The sequence below is a fragment of the Aegilops tauschii genome, chromosome 2 (genome assembly GCF_002575655.3).
Source record: "Aegilops tauschii subsp. strangulata cultivar AL8/78 chromosome 2, Aet v6.0, whole genome shotgun sequence".
NCBI classification, from domain to species: domain Eukaryota; kingdom Viridiplantae; phylum Streptophyta; class Magnoliopsida; order Poales; family Poaceae; genus Aegilops; species Aegilops tauschii.
The window spans coordinates 288,237,072-288,254,445 of NC_053036.3; the positions used below are offsets into that span (position 1 = coordinate 288,237,072).

A 17,374-nucleotide genomic window follows, 5' to 3' on the forward strand; every position below is an offset into this window, starting at 1 on the left:
CTCTGTGTGCTTAAAATCTTGAAGCTATGCTTGTTTTGCCTTCCTATGCTAGTTCATTATTGTTCCCATAAGTTGTTTGCTCACAAAATCCCTATGCATAGGAAGTGGGTTAGACTTAAATGTGCTAGTCATATTCTTCATGATGCTCTCTTTATGTTTCAATTGTTATCTTTTATGTTAGCATCATTGAAATCATCATGCCTAGCTAGGGGCGTTAAACGTTAGCGCTTGTTGGGAGGCAACCCAATTTTATCTTTGTTCCTTTTTAGTAATAAATAATTCATCTAGCCTCTGTTTAGATGTGGTTTTATGTTTTAATTAGTGTTTGTGCCAAGTAGAACCTTTGGGAAGACTTGGGTGAAGTCTTTATGATCTTGCTGTAAACAACAGAAACTTTAGTGCTCACGATATTAGCTGCCATATTTTACTGGAGAGTGATTTTAGGTTGATTCCTTTTGAAGATGATTAATAGACAAATTCCTCAGGTCCACCAATTTATTTCAGAATTTTTGGAATTCCAGAAGTATACGTTTGATACAGATTACTACAGACTGTTCTGTTTTTGACAGATTCTGTTTTCTATGTGTTGTTCGCTTATTTTGATGAATCTATGAGTAGTATCAGAGGGTATGAACCATAGAGAAGTTGGAATACAGTAGATATTACACCAATATGTATTTATAATGAGTTCACAACAGTACCTAAGTGGTGATTTATTTTCTTATACTAACGGAGCTTACGAGTTTTCTGTTGAGTTTTGTGTTGTGAAGTTTTCAAGTTTTGGGTAAAGATTCGATGGACTATGGAATAAGGAGTGGCAAGAGCCTAAGATTGGGGATTCCCAAGGCACCCCAAGTTAATATTCAAGGACAAACAAGAGCCTAAGCTTGGGGATGCCCCGGAAGGCATCCCCTCTTTCGTCTTCGTTCATCGGTAACTTTACTTGGAGCTATATTTTTATTCACCACATGATATGTGTTTTGCTTGGAGCGTCATTTTATTTTATTTTGTTTTTCTTGCTGTTTGAATAAAATACCAAGATCTGAAATTCTTAAATGTTAGAGAGTCTTCCTCGATTGCCCTAGGTCTTCGTGAGCAAGCAAGTTGGATGCACACCCACTTAGTTTCTTTTGTTGAGCTTTCATACATTTATAGCTCTAGTGCATCCGTTGCATGGCATTCCCTACTCCTCGCATTGACATAAATTAATGGGCATCTCCCTAGACCGTTGATTAGCTGCGTCAATGTGAGACTTTCTCCTTTTTTGTCTTCTCCACACAACCCTCATCATTATACTCTATTCCACCCATAGTGCTATGTCCATGGCTCATACTCATGTATTGCGTGAAAGTTGAAAAATGTTTGAGATTACTAAAGTATGAAACAATTTCTTGGCTTGTCATTGGGGTTGTGCATGATGAGAGCATTTTTGTGACGAAAATGAAGCATAGCCAAACTATATGATTTTGTAGGGATAAGCATTCTTTGGCCATGTTATTTTGATAAGACATAATTGCTTGGTTAGTATGCTTGAAGTATTATTATTTTTATGTCAATATTAAACTTTTGTCTTGAATCTTATGGATCTGAATATTCTTGCCACAATAAATAAGATTACATTGATAAATATGTTAGGTAGCATTCCACATCAAAAATTCTGTTTTTATCATTTACCTACTCGAGGACGAGCAGGAATTAAGCTTGGGGATGCTTGATACGTCTCCAACGTATCTATAATATTTGGTTGTTCCATGCTATTATATTATCCATCTAGGATGTTTTATATGCATTTATATGCTATTTTATATGATTTTTGGGACTAACCTATTAACCTAGAGCCCAGTGCCAGTTTCTAATTTTTCCTTGTTTTTGAGTATCACAGAAAAGGAAAACCAAACGGAGTGCAATTGACCTGAAACTTCACGGAACTTATTTTTGGACTAGAAGAAGGCCATGGAGTAAAAGAGTTGGTCCAGAAGAGTCCCGGGCTGCCCACGAGGGTGGGGGGCACGCCCACCCCCCTGGGCGCGCCTCCCTACCTCGTGGACAGCCCGGAGACCCCCTGACTTGTTCTCGACGCCAAAACCTCTTATATATACTGAAACCTCCAGAACATAACCTAGATCGGGAGTTCCGCCGCCGCAAGCCTCTGTAGCCACCGAAAACCAATCTAGACCCGTTCCGGCACCCTGCCGGAGGGGGGAATCCCTCTTCGGTGGCCATCTTCATCATCCCGGTCCTCTCCGTGACGAGGAGGGAGTAGTTCACCCTCGGGGCTGAGGGTATGTACCAGTAGCTATGTGTTTGCTCTCTCTCTCTCTCTCGTGTTCTTGAGGTGGTACGATCTTGATGTATCGCGAGCTTTGCTATTATAGTTGGATCTTATGATGTTTCTCCCCCTCTACTCTCTTGTAATGGATTGAGTTTTCCCTTTGAAGTTATCTTATCGAATTGAGTCTTTAAGGATTTGAGAACACTTGATGTATGTCTTGCATGTGCTTATCTATGGTGACAATGGGATATCACGTGATCTACTTGATGTATGTTTTGGTGATCAACTTGCGGGTTCCGTAACATTGTGAACTTATGCATAGGGGTTGGCACACATTTTCGTCCTGACTCTCTGGTAGAAACTTTGGGGCACTCTTTGAAGTTCTTTGTGTTGGTTGAATAGATGAATCTGAGATTGTGTGATGCATATTGTATAATCATACCCACGGATACTTGAGGTGACATTGGAGTATCTAGGTGACATTAGGGTTTTGGTTGATTTGTGTCTTAAGTTGTTATTCTAGTACGAACTCTTGAATAGATTGATCAGAAAGAATAACTTTGAGGTGGTTTCGTACCATACAATAATCTCTTCGTTTGCTCTTTGCTATTAGTGACTTTGGAGTGACACATTGTTGCATGTTGAGGGATAGTTATATGATCCAATTATGTTATTATTGTTGAGAGAAGTTGCACTAGTGAAATATGAACCCTAGGCCTTGTTTCCTAGCATTGCAATGCCGTTTGTGCTCACTTTTACCACTTGTTACCTTGCTGTTTTTATATTTTCATATTACAAAAACCTATATCTACCATCCATATTGCACTTGTATCACCATCTGTTCGCCGAACTAGTGCACCCATACAATTTGCCATTGTATTGGGTGTGTTGGGGACACAATAGACTCTTTGTTATTTGGTTGCAGGGTTGTTTGATAGAGACCATCTTCATCCTACGCCTCCCACGGATTGATAAACCTTAGGTCATCCACTTGAGGGAAATTTTCTACTATCCTACAAACCTCTGCACTTGGAGGCCCAACAACGTCTACAAGAAGAAGGTTCTGTAGTAGACATCATGGAGGAATCATTATTTTGCGCGTAATAAGGAGGCACTTCCTTGGGTGCGGCCATGGACCCAGCTGTCAGCCTCTCCACTTACGGTCCTCTTCTGATGGCTGTCGTTCGTTGACCGCGTTGATGATGCCATACCGCCCGAGAGCACCAAGGTGGTGGACGATGGCGTGACCTTGGAAGGGAACGACCCGGAGCCGGGGAATACGCAATAGTGGAAGCCCACGTGGAGGGGAGTATGAGGGTTGATTGCTTCGGCTGCGGTTTGAGGCTGCCATTGCCAGAGAATAATAGGGGGGTGGGTGAGTAGAGGGAAGGCCTAGCTAGCGGTGGGAGTAGGGTGGGGTGGTGAGGCCTGCATGGCAGCACAGCCGACCACGAGAGGCAGGAGCAGGAGGCACGGACGGCGCTGGTTTAGGCGGCTGGAGCGAGAAGACCAGAGGTTGAAGAAGCACGACGAACGTTGGATGGACATCGTATGGTCACCGCAGCTAGAATTGTTTATATTGACTAAGTTGACAAAGCCCTGCGATTGCGTCAACTTAGTAGGCCCACAAGTCAGCCTCCAAATATGGTGGGACCGACCTAGCAGCGGGGGTAATTATTTTTGTGCGTAATAGCTGGTGGAACCGAGCTGTCAGCGGGGGGAATGTTTTTTTCACGAAATACAGAGGCCCTTCCGGTCGGTCCCAGCTGACAGGAGGAGGAATCATTATTTTGCGCGTAATAAGTAGGCACTTCCTACTCGCAAAAAAAGGAGGCACTTCCTTGCGTGCGGCCGTGGACCCAGCTGTCAGCCTCTTCATGTACTGTCCTCTTCTGATGGATGTCGTTCCTTGACCACACTGTGCAAAGAGCACCAAGGCGGTGTACGACGGTGAGGCCAAGTAAGGAAACGACTCGGAGCCGAGGAAGACTCGGCAGTTGTTTCCCACACGGAGTGGGTATGAGGGTTTACTTGTTCGGCCGCAGTGTGAGGCTGCCATCGCCATAGAATAACGGGAGGTGTGGGTGAGTAGAGGGATAGACAGGCCAGGTATGCGAGTATGCTGGGGCCGTGAGGCCTTCCCGACAGCACAGCCGGCCGCAGGAGGCGGGAGCAGGCGGTTCCGCCGGCCCTGGTTTGGATGGCTGGAGCAGGAAGATCAGAGACTAAAGAAGCATGTTTGTCGTTAGATTGACATCTAACTGTCGGACGCTGGTAGAGTCGATTGTTGACTATGTTTCTCTTTTTGAGAAACCTCGTGTACGCATGAACTTAGTAGGCCCACAAGTCAGCCTCCAAATCTGTGGCAGACAACATAGAGCCCATTTGCTAATTATTAAGTAATTTATTACAGCCAATTTTTTGCCCAGGACCACGGTCAAAAAGTTCAACCTTCTTTTGCATATTTCGGTGGAGTCCGAACTGTTTTAATCCAGAAATGATAAACATTTATTTTTAAGAACTTATTGATTTTCCAAATAAAATATCGTTTTGTTTTTGTAAGCTAATAAGACGTGGGACAATTGAGTTGGTTTTAGGGAAAACCAGTGGTAAAAAAATCAGCGCTGTGAGGGAAAACGACAACAAAAAATAAGGATGTAAAGATGAAAAGGGAACTTTATGTATTTTCAATATAATAATACGTGTATATGAACTAGTAAAACTATAGGTAGAGATTAGAAGACGGAAATAGGACATGGTGTTTCAAGAGGAAAATAGAACTTGGCTGTGTGTTTTATTCAGTAAAAAAACTACCTGCGGATGTTCTAATAGAAAATATAACTAAGGCTGGCAGGCCAGAGGCCATTCGATACCAGCTGGATCTTTGTGCCCCGTGTGGTCATGGGCTGGGCCTATTAGAAAAACCAAGACTCGGCAGTCTACAACCCAGTTGAAACTTGCTCGACCTGAAAAAACAATATACCTGCTGGATCCCAGTTATCAGTGTGTACTTGCAGAATTCTCTCGTTTATTGACTACGTTGAAAACCTCATGGGTTTCACCGTCTCAGACATTAACTTTATTTTTCCATCGTGATAATAAGCGCATGCACTTGCTTGCGTATGGCCATGGACCTACTGGTTCCGTACGGTTAGGCTCTGTATGACCAGCTGTCTTGTGGTTCCACGGATGAATTTCATGCAAATCGGATGGTTTTCAGTGAAAACAGACTAAATTCATTACATTTTACATATTTCTTTTCATTATGGAACATTTTAAATATTTCAACTAATAATAACGGACTAGGCCTTTTTTAGTCCATGGGAAGTGCTTCACGATCGAGGTCGCGACACTTAACTCTTCTGGAAGGCCCAAATCCATCGCTCCTCTCTTTTAACAATTTGCAACTGGGCTTGCATGCCACAGCCCAGTTCCGACGTGCTGCGTCCAACTACCAGCTTGTGAAACCGGATGGATCCCCTGCGTACTTTGAAGATGTGAAATTTTTGGAGAACTGGGAATTCAAACGGCAGGTGCTTATGCTACCCATCAAATAAAAATCAGGTGCCTAAAAATTCGTTCCAAAAAATTGATTCAGCTTTATATCCACGTCGACCCTCGACATGATGGTTGGAAGCAAATGCCAAGTTCATACCAAAAGATCCTTAACAACAATTCCAACTTGCAGACGACCAGGTAGTACAAGTACCAATACCAAACTAACTTATAATATGTTTAGTCCCGGCCCTAGTGTTCGTCTGGTAGAAAATCTTACAGAGGACCAGATCCCTCTCCTTCTCTTGCTCCAGGTCCCCTAGGTGGTACAGGTGCATCACCCAGTTGGTCCTTTGCTGGTGGAAGTTCTTGTTGGTGTGCAGCACCAGAACCTTTTTGCTGCCCGTCTGCCGGCCGTTAACCATCACCGGCAAGGTATTGCCGGTCTTTTGCCACATCACGTGCATGCCGCACTCCGATTGTATCTTGGGACGCGTCCGCTTGCCCCTTTTGAACGCCCTAGAGTTGCGTTGGAAGAAATGCTTGCTTAGGCCACTCAGTGTGATACCTGCAGTATTATTGAATAAAAGTTTTAGTGTAGGTAGTTGGCATTTTCATAACATCTTTGGCATGTTGCAGTCACTTGTTTCACTTTTTATTAACTATCAAATTGTAATTGCTTCACTAGGTCTACGTCTAAAAAGAAAAATAGAGCTATAAACAAAGGAATATGTTTGTGCAAGTAGACGGCCAATTTGTGTCTCACCTGGAAGTTTCTCAGGATGGGTGTAGCATATGCCATGCTCGCTGTCGATGGTTGGTATGAAAAAATTGATGAGAGGGTGATATCTCGCGCTGTCAGCACTCAGTTTAGCCTCAAGGTGCTCGATAAGCTCCTGATCCATGGGATCGAACGTGACGCCAGCCAGCAGCACCGACCAATCCTTCTTGGACTTGCATCGGTTAATTCTAGTTAAATGGTACTCAATGTATGATCAATCAACTGTTTTAACTAAATGATGATATATTTTGACAGATAAGTGGTACTCCAAATCTTAAGTCCACAATACCTGAACAAATTGGGGTCTCAGCTTCATTACTACATGTACACTCTAAAGACTTGAAAACCCCCATAAAGATCGAAATCATAATACAGGGCGACAGGATGAATACTCATAGGAGCGGCCTTGCTGGTTCCTTCCTTCATCTGGCTAGCTTGAAGAGCATCCTTGTCGAGATCAATTTTTTCAGCGTCTTCCTTTTGACTTGCAATGAAGTATAGCAACTCTAGTAGCTCATCGCTCATCGTACCAAATGGATCAGAACAAGGCGGTGGCTGGGAGGCGGTGATACCGGGAGAGAATGGGAGAGTGATTTTGTAGAGAATGCGAGAGTGTTGTTGTAGTACGAGAGGGGTGATGCTCACTTTGGTGAACCGAACACGCCGCCGGGACTCTTGTGTCACCTCACGCGCAGTGTGTTGTCACGTCAATTCAATGTGAGGACATGATGAATAATTTGACCGACGTATACTAGTACTACTACTATACTACTTACTAGTCGTATTTAGTGTCACTTTTTCACCATAGGTTTAACTAACAAAATGTCAATGCATGTCCCCGAAAATTATACCATTGGAAACTATGTTCAAATATGGATCCAACGATACAATTTTTTGTGACATGCATTAACATTTAGTTAGTTAAATTTATCGTCAAAATTTGACACAAATTACGAAGGAGACCAATAAACCAGGAGGGAGGTAGTAGTACGAGTAGCGCAATATAAGGTATAAAGGACTAGTACTAATTTAGAAATGGAGTATGAAGTTACAAGGCTGTGCGACAGACTTTGTAGGCTACATGAGTACTACAGAATATAATTCCCATTGGACAACACTTTCACCAACAAGTACGCACTTGAAGCCTAATTGATATATATGGCTTCTGCACAACATCTCCATCATCATTATCAGTACATCCTACACAGGTGAGTTATGCTGCACTTAATCCCAGAAAGGTATCTATCCTTCAAACTAACTACAGTACAAAATATCCAACAAAAGAGGGTCATGCTACATCAGCAGGATACATGGCTCAGTCTAGATATCACTACAAATCAAGTTGTGCATATTTGCTGTTGGCATGAACCGCATTGCCGCATGTCGGGTTTGCAAAAGACATTCATCGCTTGGAAGCTTGATGCCTTTCACACACTGAAGATTATCTGGCAACAAGCTGTGTTGACGAATCTCTAGATATGGTGATTCATGAAACCCATGGTACGATGTGTAAACACAGTTCCCCCTGGGGAATGGAAGTTGCATAGCACGGTAGTCATCGCCGGTGATATGATCGATGATTGGTTGAATGATTGGATAATTGAGCCTGAGGAACATGGAGTGGTTGCCGAGGCTGTAAACACGCCTCTAGTTGAATACGCCTGGCTCAACAAAGTTGGGATCATTCTCGAACACGAAGCAGCCATAGCCATCACAGTCACGAACGCCCCAGGCGTTGTACTACATGTGGTTTGATGAAATGGTTTGGTCAATTTGGTACGTGCGAATGAGCATCAAATGACTGCCGTCAGTTGGACGGGCGATAAACCACCACCCATTGACTTGTATATTTCCCGGTCCTGGAATCATGAAGGCCAGCGCATTTGCGTCTGCTGCAACAAATCAAACTGGAGACCAAAAGGACAAAAATATACAATCATGTTCAGAGTATGTGTGGAATTAAGATTATTATAATAGTGACGCATATCATAGATAGAGAATTGCAATGACGTGGTCATAATCATACCCCAAGTTAAAACAATTAAGCCAATGGCTTTCATATTCTAGCAATATGTCATGGTTCAAACATCATGTAAAAATGAGAGGAAAACAGCTATGACATGGCCTACTCATATTCTACCATAGCAGTTACTACTGTTCTCATATCAACTCTAACAATAACATGCGTGGTTATAAAAATCTTGGAAATGAGAGTAACATATAGCAATCATGAGGTTATACTCATAATATCTATTCTAACAATCATTAGATGCCAATTGTTCTCATATCAACTCTAACAATAACATGTGTGGTCATAATAATCTAGGAAATGAGAGGAACATATAGCAATGATGTGGTTATACTCATAATATCTATTCTAAATTAGTAACAATCAACAGGCAGTCATATTCATAGGTAAAGATGAGATGAGTTAGAACAATTAGACGACAATAGATTCCATCTATATAGGCAGCCAATCTGTGCGTCGACCGGGTAAACGATGCCATCGTGCACTATAGCATCAGACAAAAATGGAGGCTCAACATGATAGATGATGAGCCATAACCATGTATGGCGACCGGATTCCAGATAGACTAATCCCATGTCAAACAAGGAAATGAGCTTGTAATCCATGTAGTCTTCTGATGGTGTGGGCACTTCGCAGATTACAAACTTCAGCAAACAGTGGTCGCACCAAAAGCTTGATGCGTCTCGTGCATAGTAGGCAGGAGTGTCCGGTGGGCCGCGAGGCTCGATGCCAGCAGTATCCAATGATGGAAGGGTGATCTCTCGCTGGGTGTAGATATCCACGGGATGCCACGGACTACCGGATTGGTGGATGAGGACGATCCAGTTGGCCTTCATGCCCGCCCAGTAGTGGCCGCGCATGTTGGACAGGTGGACGGGTAGTGGTAGCATGTCGAGGGGCACTATGACAACCTCCGTAGGATCGTCAAGTCGGTGTCTGGGCCACCTGCGAGGATCGGGCATCAGCAAGCAGGGTGTCTTGAAAAGGGCCGGCTGGTTGCAGACGACTAGATGGTACAAAGACACCGAGCATGCGGCCAGACGCACGGTGCTGAGCAGGTCCATACGATTACAGATCTGCTCCAAGAGAACATCGGGGAGGGAAGTCCAATCGCAGCTCTGCGTGTCAGTCGGTTCTGCCATAGAGTTTTTTAGGGCGCTGAGTGATTGGGTTTTTCGATGCCTGCGAGCGAGCGGGGAAGTGGATTCGGGCGGGTGAGCGAAGAAGATGGCATGTGTGGCCGGGCAGTGAGCGGGGGGGATATGGTATGCGCGAGCTACCAAGGAAGATGGCACGGGCGGGCGAGAAGTGAGCGGGGGGAAATGGTGTGCGGCCGACGATGGCGAAGAGAGGAGGAAGAAGAGGGAAAGGCGGGGAAGGAAGTGCATTAAATCTCAATTCTACTAGTACTACTAGTAGGATATACCGTCCTTCAGACTGTAAATTGTTAAGCCGATGACATGTGGTTCTACCTCAAGAGGTCCCATATGTCAGTTAATGGAAGAGAGAGGTGCGTAGGCGTATTTGCAGAAGCGTGCTCCACTGGCAAACATGATGGCAGTATTGGGTAAGGCTGATTTAGTAAGACCAACATGCTGGTTCAGCTTATTAATTAAGTATCCCATCTGCTGCAGCGTGTAATGTCACTTCACTATGAAGACTAGTTGAATAGTTCTCTCTGACCGAGATGGGGAATAATGGATCACCAAGACTTCCTATCTACAGTATAGTATCCCTATGCCTCTACTCTCATCCTGTCCAACAAGATGAAACATTGGCCGAGGCACCCGGCGCCAATAATGTAGGAGTACTAGTAGTATTTTGTATCAAACTTTGACCATCTATTTAACTAATAAAATTTTAATGCATGTCACCAAAAATCATATCACGGTTTGTATTTGAACATAGTTTTTAATGGTATAGTTTTTTATGACATGCATTGACACTTTGTTAGTTAAATTTAGGGTCAAAATTTTACCCTAAGTACGAAAGGGACCATTAAACAAGGACAAAGGTTTTATATACAGGTCAATAAAAAAATTATCAACCAAGGTAGTAGTAAATGATGAGTGCCTAAAGAATTTTTTTTCCGGAAAGTACTCAATAATGGGCTCATTTCCTCAAGAAAATTGTGTTTACGAATGTATTAATTGGAATGCATGCATGAGGAACAAAAGATTAAAACTTTTACACGCATTGGTGAGTTTTCTCTTAATTCGTGCATGCAACGTTTTAATGAAGCTTGAAATATGAACATGTCAATGGGAGGGAGTAAAAGCCTCATGCATACATGCAACATGCAACACTCACACGTACACATGCACGCACGCAACACTCACGTATCCATGCGGCACACGGCACACGACGCAACACACACGCTCACGCTCAAGTGCTCAACCTACTCCCTCCGTCCGTGAAATACTGTACATATATGGATTTACACATTGACCAAGAGGAACCGGAACTTCATGGCATAATTAATGCCAGAAAGTAGCAGTCTTATGTGTGCATGCAACCATTGAGAGAAGAAGATTAAATGAAGGTTGTTGCATGCTCTAATTAAGGATAGACATGTAGACCTATAGCTAGAGCACAAGTTGGTGCATTAGTCAATCGATATCGATTAGATTAAAGGCTAAGTGCATTGGAAGTGTAGATGTGCACTCTTTGTTGGAAAATATTCTAATGCTCGATGTACAGTTTTTCACGGACCGAGGGAGTACACGTGCATGCACTCACATACACAGCCAGGGTGGTTCGCGTGCAAGGGTTGGACTCCTGTCGCGCCTGCGTGAAGTTTTGTCTAACCAATTTCTTAGCTCTACAAACTGACAGGTGGGACCCATAAACCAGGTGTCCATTTAACCAGTCAACATGGTGCCACGTCAACTATGTGGCCGGTCAATAGGGTGGAATACGGTGCTCTACGGTGAGCTAGTGACTGTATAATCACCGCAAAACTATATAGTGACCGTAATGAGCGCATTTGCCGTGGGAAACCACGGCCACCAATGGGACCAAGAGTCCCTTTCTGGTTTGGCGGCGGGATGGCATGTTGCACAAAGAGCGGACGAGTGTGGAACAACACGACAGAGATTACACGGGCAGTCTTTACCCAGGTTCGGGCCACCGTGAGGCATAAAACCTTACTCCTGCTTTGGTGGACTGATGGTGGAAAAATGGTGGTGAGAGCAACATGCTCGCCCGGCAGGGTTGCCTCGAGTGAAAACGGCTACGCGCGTATGAGTGTGTGAGGAGATGGATTAGCCAACCCTTTCTACGGTTGCCTTGGGCCTCCTTTTATATATAAAGGGGTCACCACATTGGCAAATCGGTCACTAAGCACTGATTAGATAGCAAACAGTGCTATCATACCTAACTCTGCAGGCTGACAGAGCGCATTAAGTGCGCCACTCAATGTCACATCACAGCTCGCCCGGCAGGCCCTGCCAGGCTATTTTACCAGCTTCGCACCTACTTGCTTGACACGTCGTAGGACGAGTGTCACATGGTGGTATTTTTTGTAGGAAGCGGCTTCCATGTGGCGAATAGCAGCCACTTAGTCACTTTGGAGATTGACACCGCACTGATCGGCGACGTGCGTCATGATGAGATGGTGCGGTGGGGTGGCTCCCCTACAGGCCTGCCGGGACGACCCGAAGGCTTGCTTCCGGGGGTAACCCCATCCTTGCCAGGCCCGTCTGCCCGGCAAGGGAGGTTTTTTCTCTTTGCAATATCTTGCTTCTCTGGCTAGTCTTGGTCCTATTGTGCTGCACAACGGTGCTTTGAAAACTGATCCCTTGCACTCCAATCTGACCTTGGTGCTGCGATCTTGTTCTCGTGCCTATGCATAGTCTGGGCAACAGACCTAGGGTTTGTTGCACTGACAGAAGCCCCCAGGCTTGGCACGAACGTGCTACCGGGCGTCATCGGTGTAGGCCCTAACAAGTGCATGGGCAGGGGTGTGGAAGTGGCTGGCCCCTTGAGATCTTCTTTTCTTCTTCATTAACTTGCATCCGGGCCAGTTTTCGGTTTTCCCGTGTGTCGCATAAAGCCAATCATGGTGGGGCCACTCTTGTAATGGCCCGTGAATGACTTTAACACACGGGGGAGTAACTGCCAGTTCACCCTTCCCACTACGCCCTTATCCTCAGCCATGTATGTTGCATGCATCGCGCGAGGTAGGTAACGGAGGCGCGTGGTGCGGGAGAGCATCAAGGCAGGGGCCCGGTATTCTTGAATTGGTGGAGGAGGGCAGTGGTTACCCATTGAGGGATCAGCTCTCTTCCCCAACCCGCCTATAAAAGGAGGGGTGGGGGAAGAGCGGAGGCATTCATCCTCGCATCCCTTCTCCCCCATCCTCTGCTTTCTACTGGTTATGCTAAAGAGAAGTGCCTGGGGCCAGGCCCCAGGCAGTAGCTTGAGGTTGGCGACACCGAATGCTCGTGCTTGGGAGTGAATCTGGTCCAAGCTCGGAGAAGACGCGGCAAACGAGTCGTCCGTGGTGTGGGAGATATCAACCTCCCCCATTGCGGGGAAATGCTTGTCTCTTCTGCCACAGTCGGCCGTCTGTTAGCTAATGCGGCCTCTTGCCTTGAGTTGCTGCTGCTTGTTAGCCCGGCGACCATGTTCTTGGCACCCTCGACGTCCGGCTGAGATACAGGGCTGTCGATCGTTGGTACTCCCAGCACTGCCCCTTCCGGTGGATCTGGGGCTGATGTTGAGGCGAGGTGCGTGTTCCTGCCCACCAAGGTGGGGAGCGGCACGCCCCGAGGCCCCTGGCCATCTTGGCCCTTGGCTGCTTCCCTGGGGAAGGCGTCGGGCTGGGGGCCTCGCGTTTCTCTGGGGCGGTGTTGATGAAGATGAAGCCAGGGAAAACGGAGAAGGCGAGAGGCAGGCCGCAATGTCGGAGTATGATAGCACCGACGCGTTCGTCTCGTACTGGCGACCTGCTACCTCGTCTTTCTGTCCTTCCCCTCCCTTCCTCGGCACCGTCATCATGGGCTTCTCGATTGCTGGGGAAGGGATCGCCCTCCTGGCGCTTTCGCCTCCTACAGCAGTGTTCCAGCTGAGCTCCGACAACCTTCCATGCCGGTGCTTGTGCTGGGGCTTTTGACTGGTCCTGGAGGCGGTGACCAGGGGACCGCTGAGGTGCTCCCTCCCTCCTCCTCCTTCGCAGCCTCGCCACTCCTGATCTTGTCAGGTTGCGCCTAGCAGGTCCTGACGGGATTGGGGTGACGTTTGCCGATGCACACATTTCGCCCTCTTCTCTTCCCACCGCAATACCTGGGATAAGAGGGACAGGGAGAGGAGTTTACGGGGCACTTATCTTTTTTCAATCTTAAATTTGTAGGCACTTGCCAATTTTTAGTTCAAATAATGTAATCTCTTGAATCCATGTATGTGTCCTGTAAGGTCTATACTTGTTTGATCAGCATATTAATGAAAAAGAAGAACCTTGTCGGGCACTCGTGCATGTATATGTGATGTTGCTTGAAGCTACGTCGGTATTTCCCCAAAGAGGAAGGGATGATGCAGCACAGTGGCGGTAGGTATTTCCCTCAGATATGAAACCAAGGTTATCGAACCATTAGGAGAACCAAGCAACACAACGTAAACAGCCCCTGCACACAAATAACAACACCTCGCAACCCGACGTGTTAAAGGGGTTGTCAATCCCTTTCGGGGTACGGCGCCAGAAATTGCGTGTTGACGGGAGAAAGTTGTAATAGATTGAATATATAGATCGCAAACAAAATAAAGTGTAGCAAAGTATTTTTGTATTTTTGGTTTAGTAGATCTGAATAAAAACTGCAAATAAAATAGATCGCAAAGCAAATATATGAGAAAGAAGACCCGAGGGCCGTAGATTTCACTAGTGGCTTCTCTCGAGAAAGATAGCAAACGGTGGGTAAACAAATTACTGTTGGGTAATTGATAGAACTTCAAATAATTATGACGATATCCAGGCAGTGATCATTACATAGGCATCACGTCCAAGATTAGTAGACCGACTCCTGCCTGCATCTACTACTATTACCCCACACATCGACCGCTATCCAGCATGCATCTAGTGTATTAAGTTCATGAAAAAATGAAGTAATGCAATAAGAACGATGACATGATGTAGACAAGATCCGTTTATCTATGGCAGTAGATATAGATCCCATCTTTTTATCCTTAGGAGCTACGATACATACGTGTCGGTTCCCTTTCTGTCACTGGGATCAAGCACCGTAAGATCGAACCCACTACCGGGCACCTCTTCCCATTGCAAGATAAATAGATCAAGTTGGCCAAACAAAACCCAAATATCGGAGAACAAATACGAGGCTATAAGAGATCAAAGAAACTCAAATAACTTTCATGGATATAAAAAGATATGACTGATCATAAACTCGAAGTTCATCAGATCCCAACAAACACTCCGCAAAAAGAGTTACATCATATGGATCTCCAAGAGACCATTGCATTAAGAATTCAGCAAGAGAGAGAAAGCCATCTAGCTACTAACTACGGACCCGAAGGTCTACAAAGAACTACTCACGCATCATCGGAGAGGCACCAATGGAAGTGCTGAAACCCCTCCGTGATGGTGTCTAGATTGGATCTGGTGGTTCTGGATTCTGCGGCGGTTGGATGAATATTTCATCGATGCCTCTAGGGCTTCTGGAATATTGGGGTATTTATAGAACAAAGAGGTGGTCCAGGGAGCACCCGAGGTGGGCACAACCCACCAGGGCACGCGAGGGCCTCCTGGCGCGCCCTAGTGGGTTGTCCCCTCCTCCGGACTCCCCCAGGTGCAACCAGGGCCCAACTTCTTCCTCCTGGCCCATAAAAAATCATCATGGAGTTTCGTAGCATTTGGACTTCGTTTGATATTGATTTCCTGCCATGTAAAAAACATGGAAAAAACAGCAACTAGCACTTGGCACTATGCCAATAGGTTAGTACCAAAAAAGATATAAAATGACTATAAAATGATTATAAAACATCCAAGATTGATAATAAAACTGCATGGAGCAATCAAAAATTACAGATACGTTGGAGCCGTATCAGCATCCCCAAGCTTAACTCCTACTCGTCCTCGAGTAGGTAAGTGATAAAAATAGAATTTTTGATGTGGAATGTTTTTCATCATGTCATATCATATTCTTTTCTTTATAGCATGCACATTTTGACTTTTATGTGATTCAAAGCAATAGTCTAATTTTGACATAATAATTTAGATACTCAAGCATATCAACAAGCAACCATGTCTTTCAAAATATCAACGCTAAAATAAGTTATCCCTAGCCCATCATGCTCAAACATTGATCCATTCATGAAAGACACTCGAATATTAGCTATACCCAATACTCAAGTACGATCATATTGTCTCCTAGTTGGTGCTTTTTATGAGAGAAGACGGAGACTCAAAATAAAAAAATTGCATAAAGTAAAAGAAAGGCCCTTCGCGGAGGGATGTAGGGATTTGTAGAGGTGCCAGAGCTCAAAGCAAAAAAATTAGAGATAAAACATTTTGGGAGGTGTATCCAACCCACCAATGAAAACGACTCAGAGTTCCCAACACTTTCCATGCTAGATATGCCATAGGCGGTTCCCAAACAGAAAATAAAGTTTATTCCTTTTTCCACCATACTTTCACTTTCCATGGCTAACCGTATCCATGGGTGCCCTCCATACCAAAAGTTTCCAAGGAATTTATTATTTGACAACATAAAGTAAATTCATTTTTGTATTTCGGGACTGGGCATCCCTAAGACCTTTTCCTTACTCTCGTGCAATGACAAGTGAATAAACACTCATCGTGAGAATAACACATCCATCATGGAAAATATTAGCCACCCGTTACCGTTCCACGAGCGAAACAAACACACAAAAGAGAAGTTTATGTTGAAAATTAGAGATGGCACATGCAAATTTGCTTAGTACGGCAAAAGAATACCGCATATAGGTAGATATGGTGGACTCATGTAGCAAAACTGGTTTAAAGGATTTTGGATGCACAAGTAGAGATCATACTTGGTGCAAAATGAAGGCTAGCAAAAAGATTGAGAAGCGACCAACCAAGAAACGTATAATCTCATAAGCAAGCATTAAGCATAATTAAAACCGAATAATGCACCACAAGTAGGATATAATTTTCATTGCATGATTATTGAATTTCGTGCATGCATAGGGAATAACAAACCTTAACACCAATATTCTTACTAGAGCACAATTACTCATCAACATAACTCACATATCACATCATCATATCTCAAAACTATACTAAGAATCAAGTTTATTTTGTCCAATGGTCTTCATGACTTTTTTTCTTTATCCTTCTTGGATATCTATCACTTTGGGACTAATTTTCATGTGTTGCTTTTCATAAGCTCAAACAAATATAAGTGAAGATCATGAGCATACCAAATTCTCTTTCTCTCAAAATAATTTAAGTGAAGCAAGAGAGAATTTCTTTAAAATTTACTAACTCTCAAATAAATCTACGTGAAGCAAGAGAGCATTTCTTCAAAAATAACAAAGCACACCGTGCTCAAAAAGATATAAGTGAAGCACTAGAGCAAGTCCTAGCTCATAAAAGATTTAATGAAGCATAGAGAGCAATTCTAAAAAGTCATGATATAATTTTGGATCTCTCAAATAGGTGTGTCCAGCAAGGATTGATGACTTAAAACACAAAATAAAACAAGCAAAGACGCATATCATACAAGACGCTCCAAGCAAAACACATATCATGTGATGAATAAAAATATAGTCTCGAGTAAAATACCGATAGTTGTTGGAAGAA

General features: G+C 44.3%; 1 protein-coding gene across 1 annotated transcript; it reads right to left on the reverse strand.

Annotated features, from left to right (window-relative positions):
- Positions 1–5,991: 5,991 nt before the first annotated feature.
- LOC120973947 (NAC domain-containing protein 75-like) lies at positions 5,992–7,073 on the reverse strand. The gene is made up of 3 exons (XM_040400278.1): positions 6,922–7,073; positions 6,534–6,736; positions 5,992–6,335 (listed from the first exon to the last, which is right to left on the reverse strand). Exons 1-3 carry the CDS (start codon positions 7,071–7,073, stop codon positions 5,992–5,994), a joined length of 699 nt encoding a protein of 232 aa, XP_040256212.1.
- Positions 7,074–17,374: the final 10,301 nt, after the last annotated feature.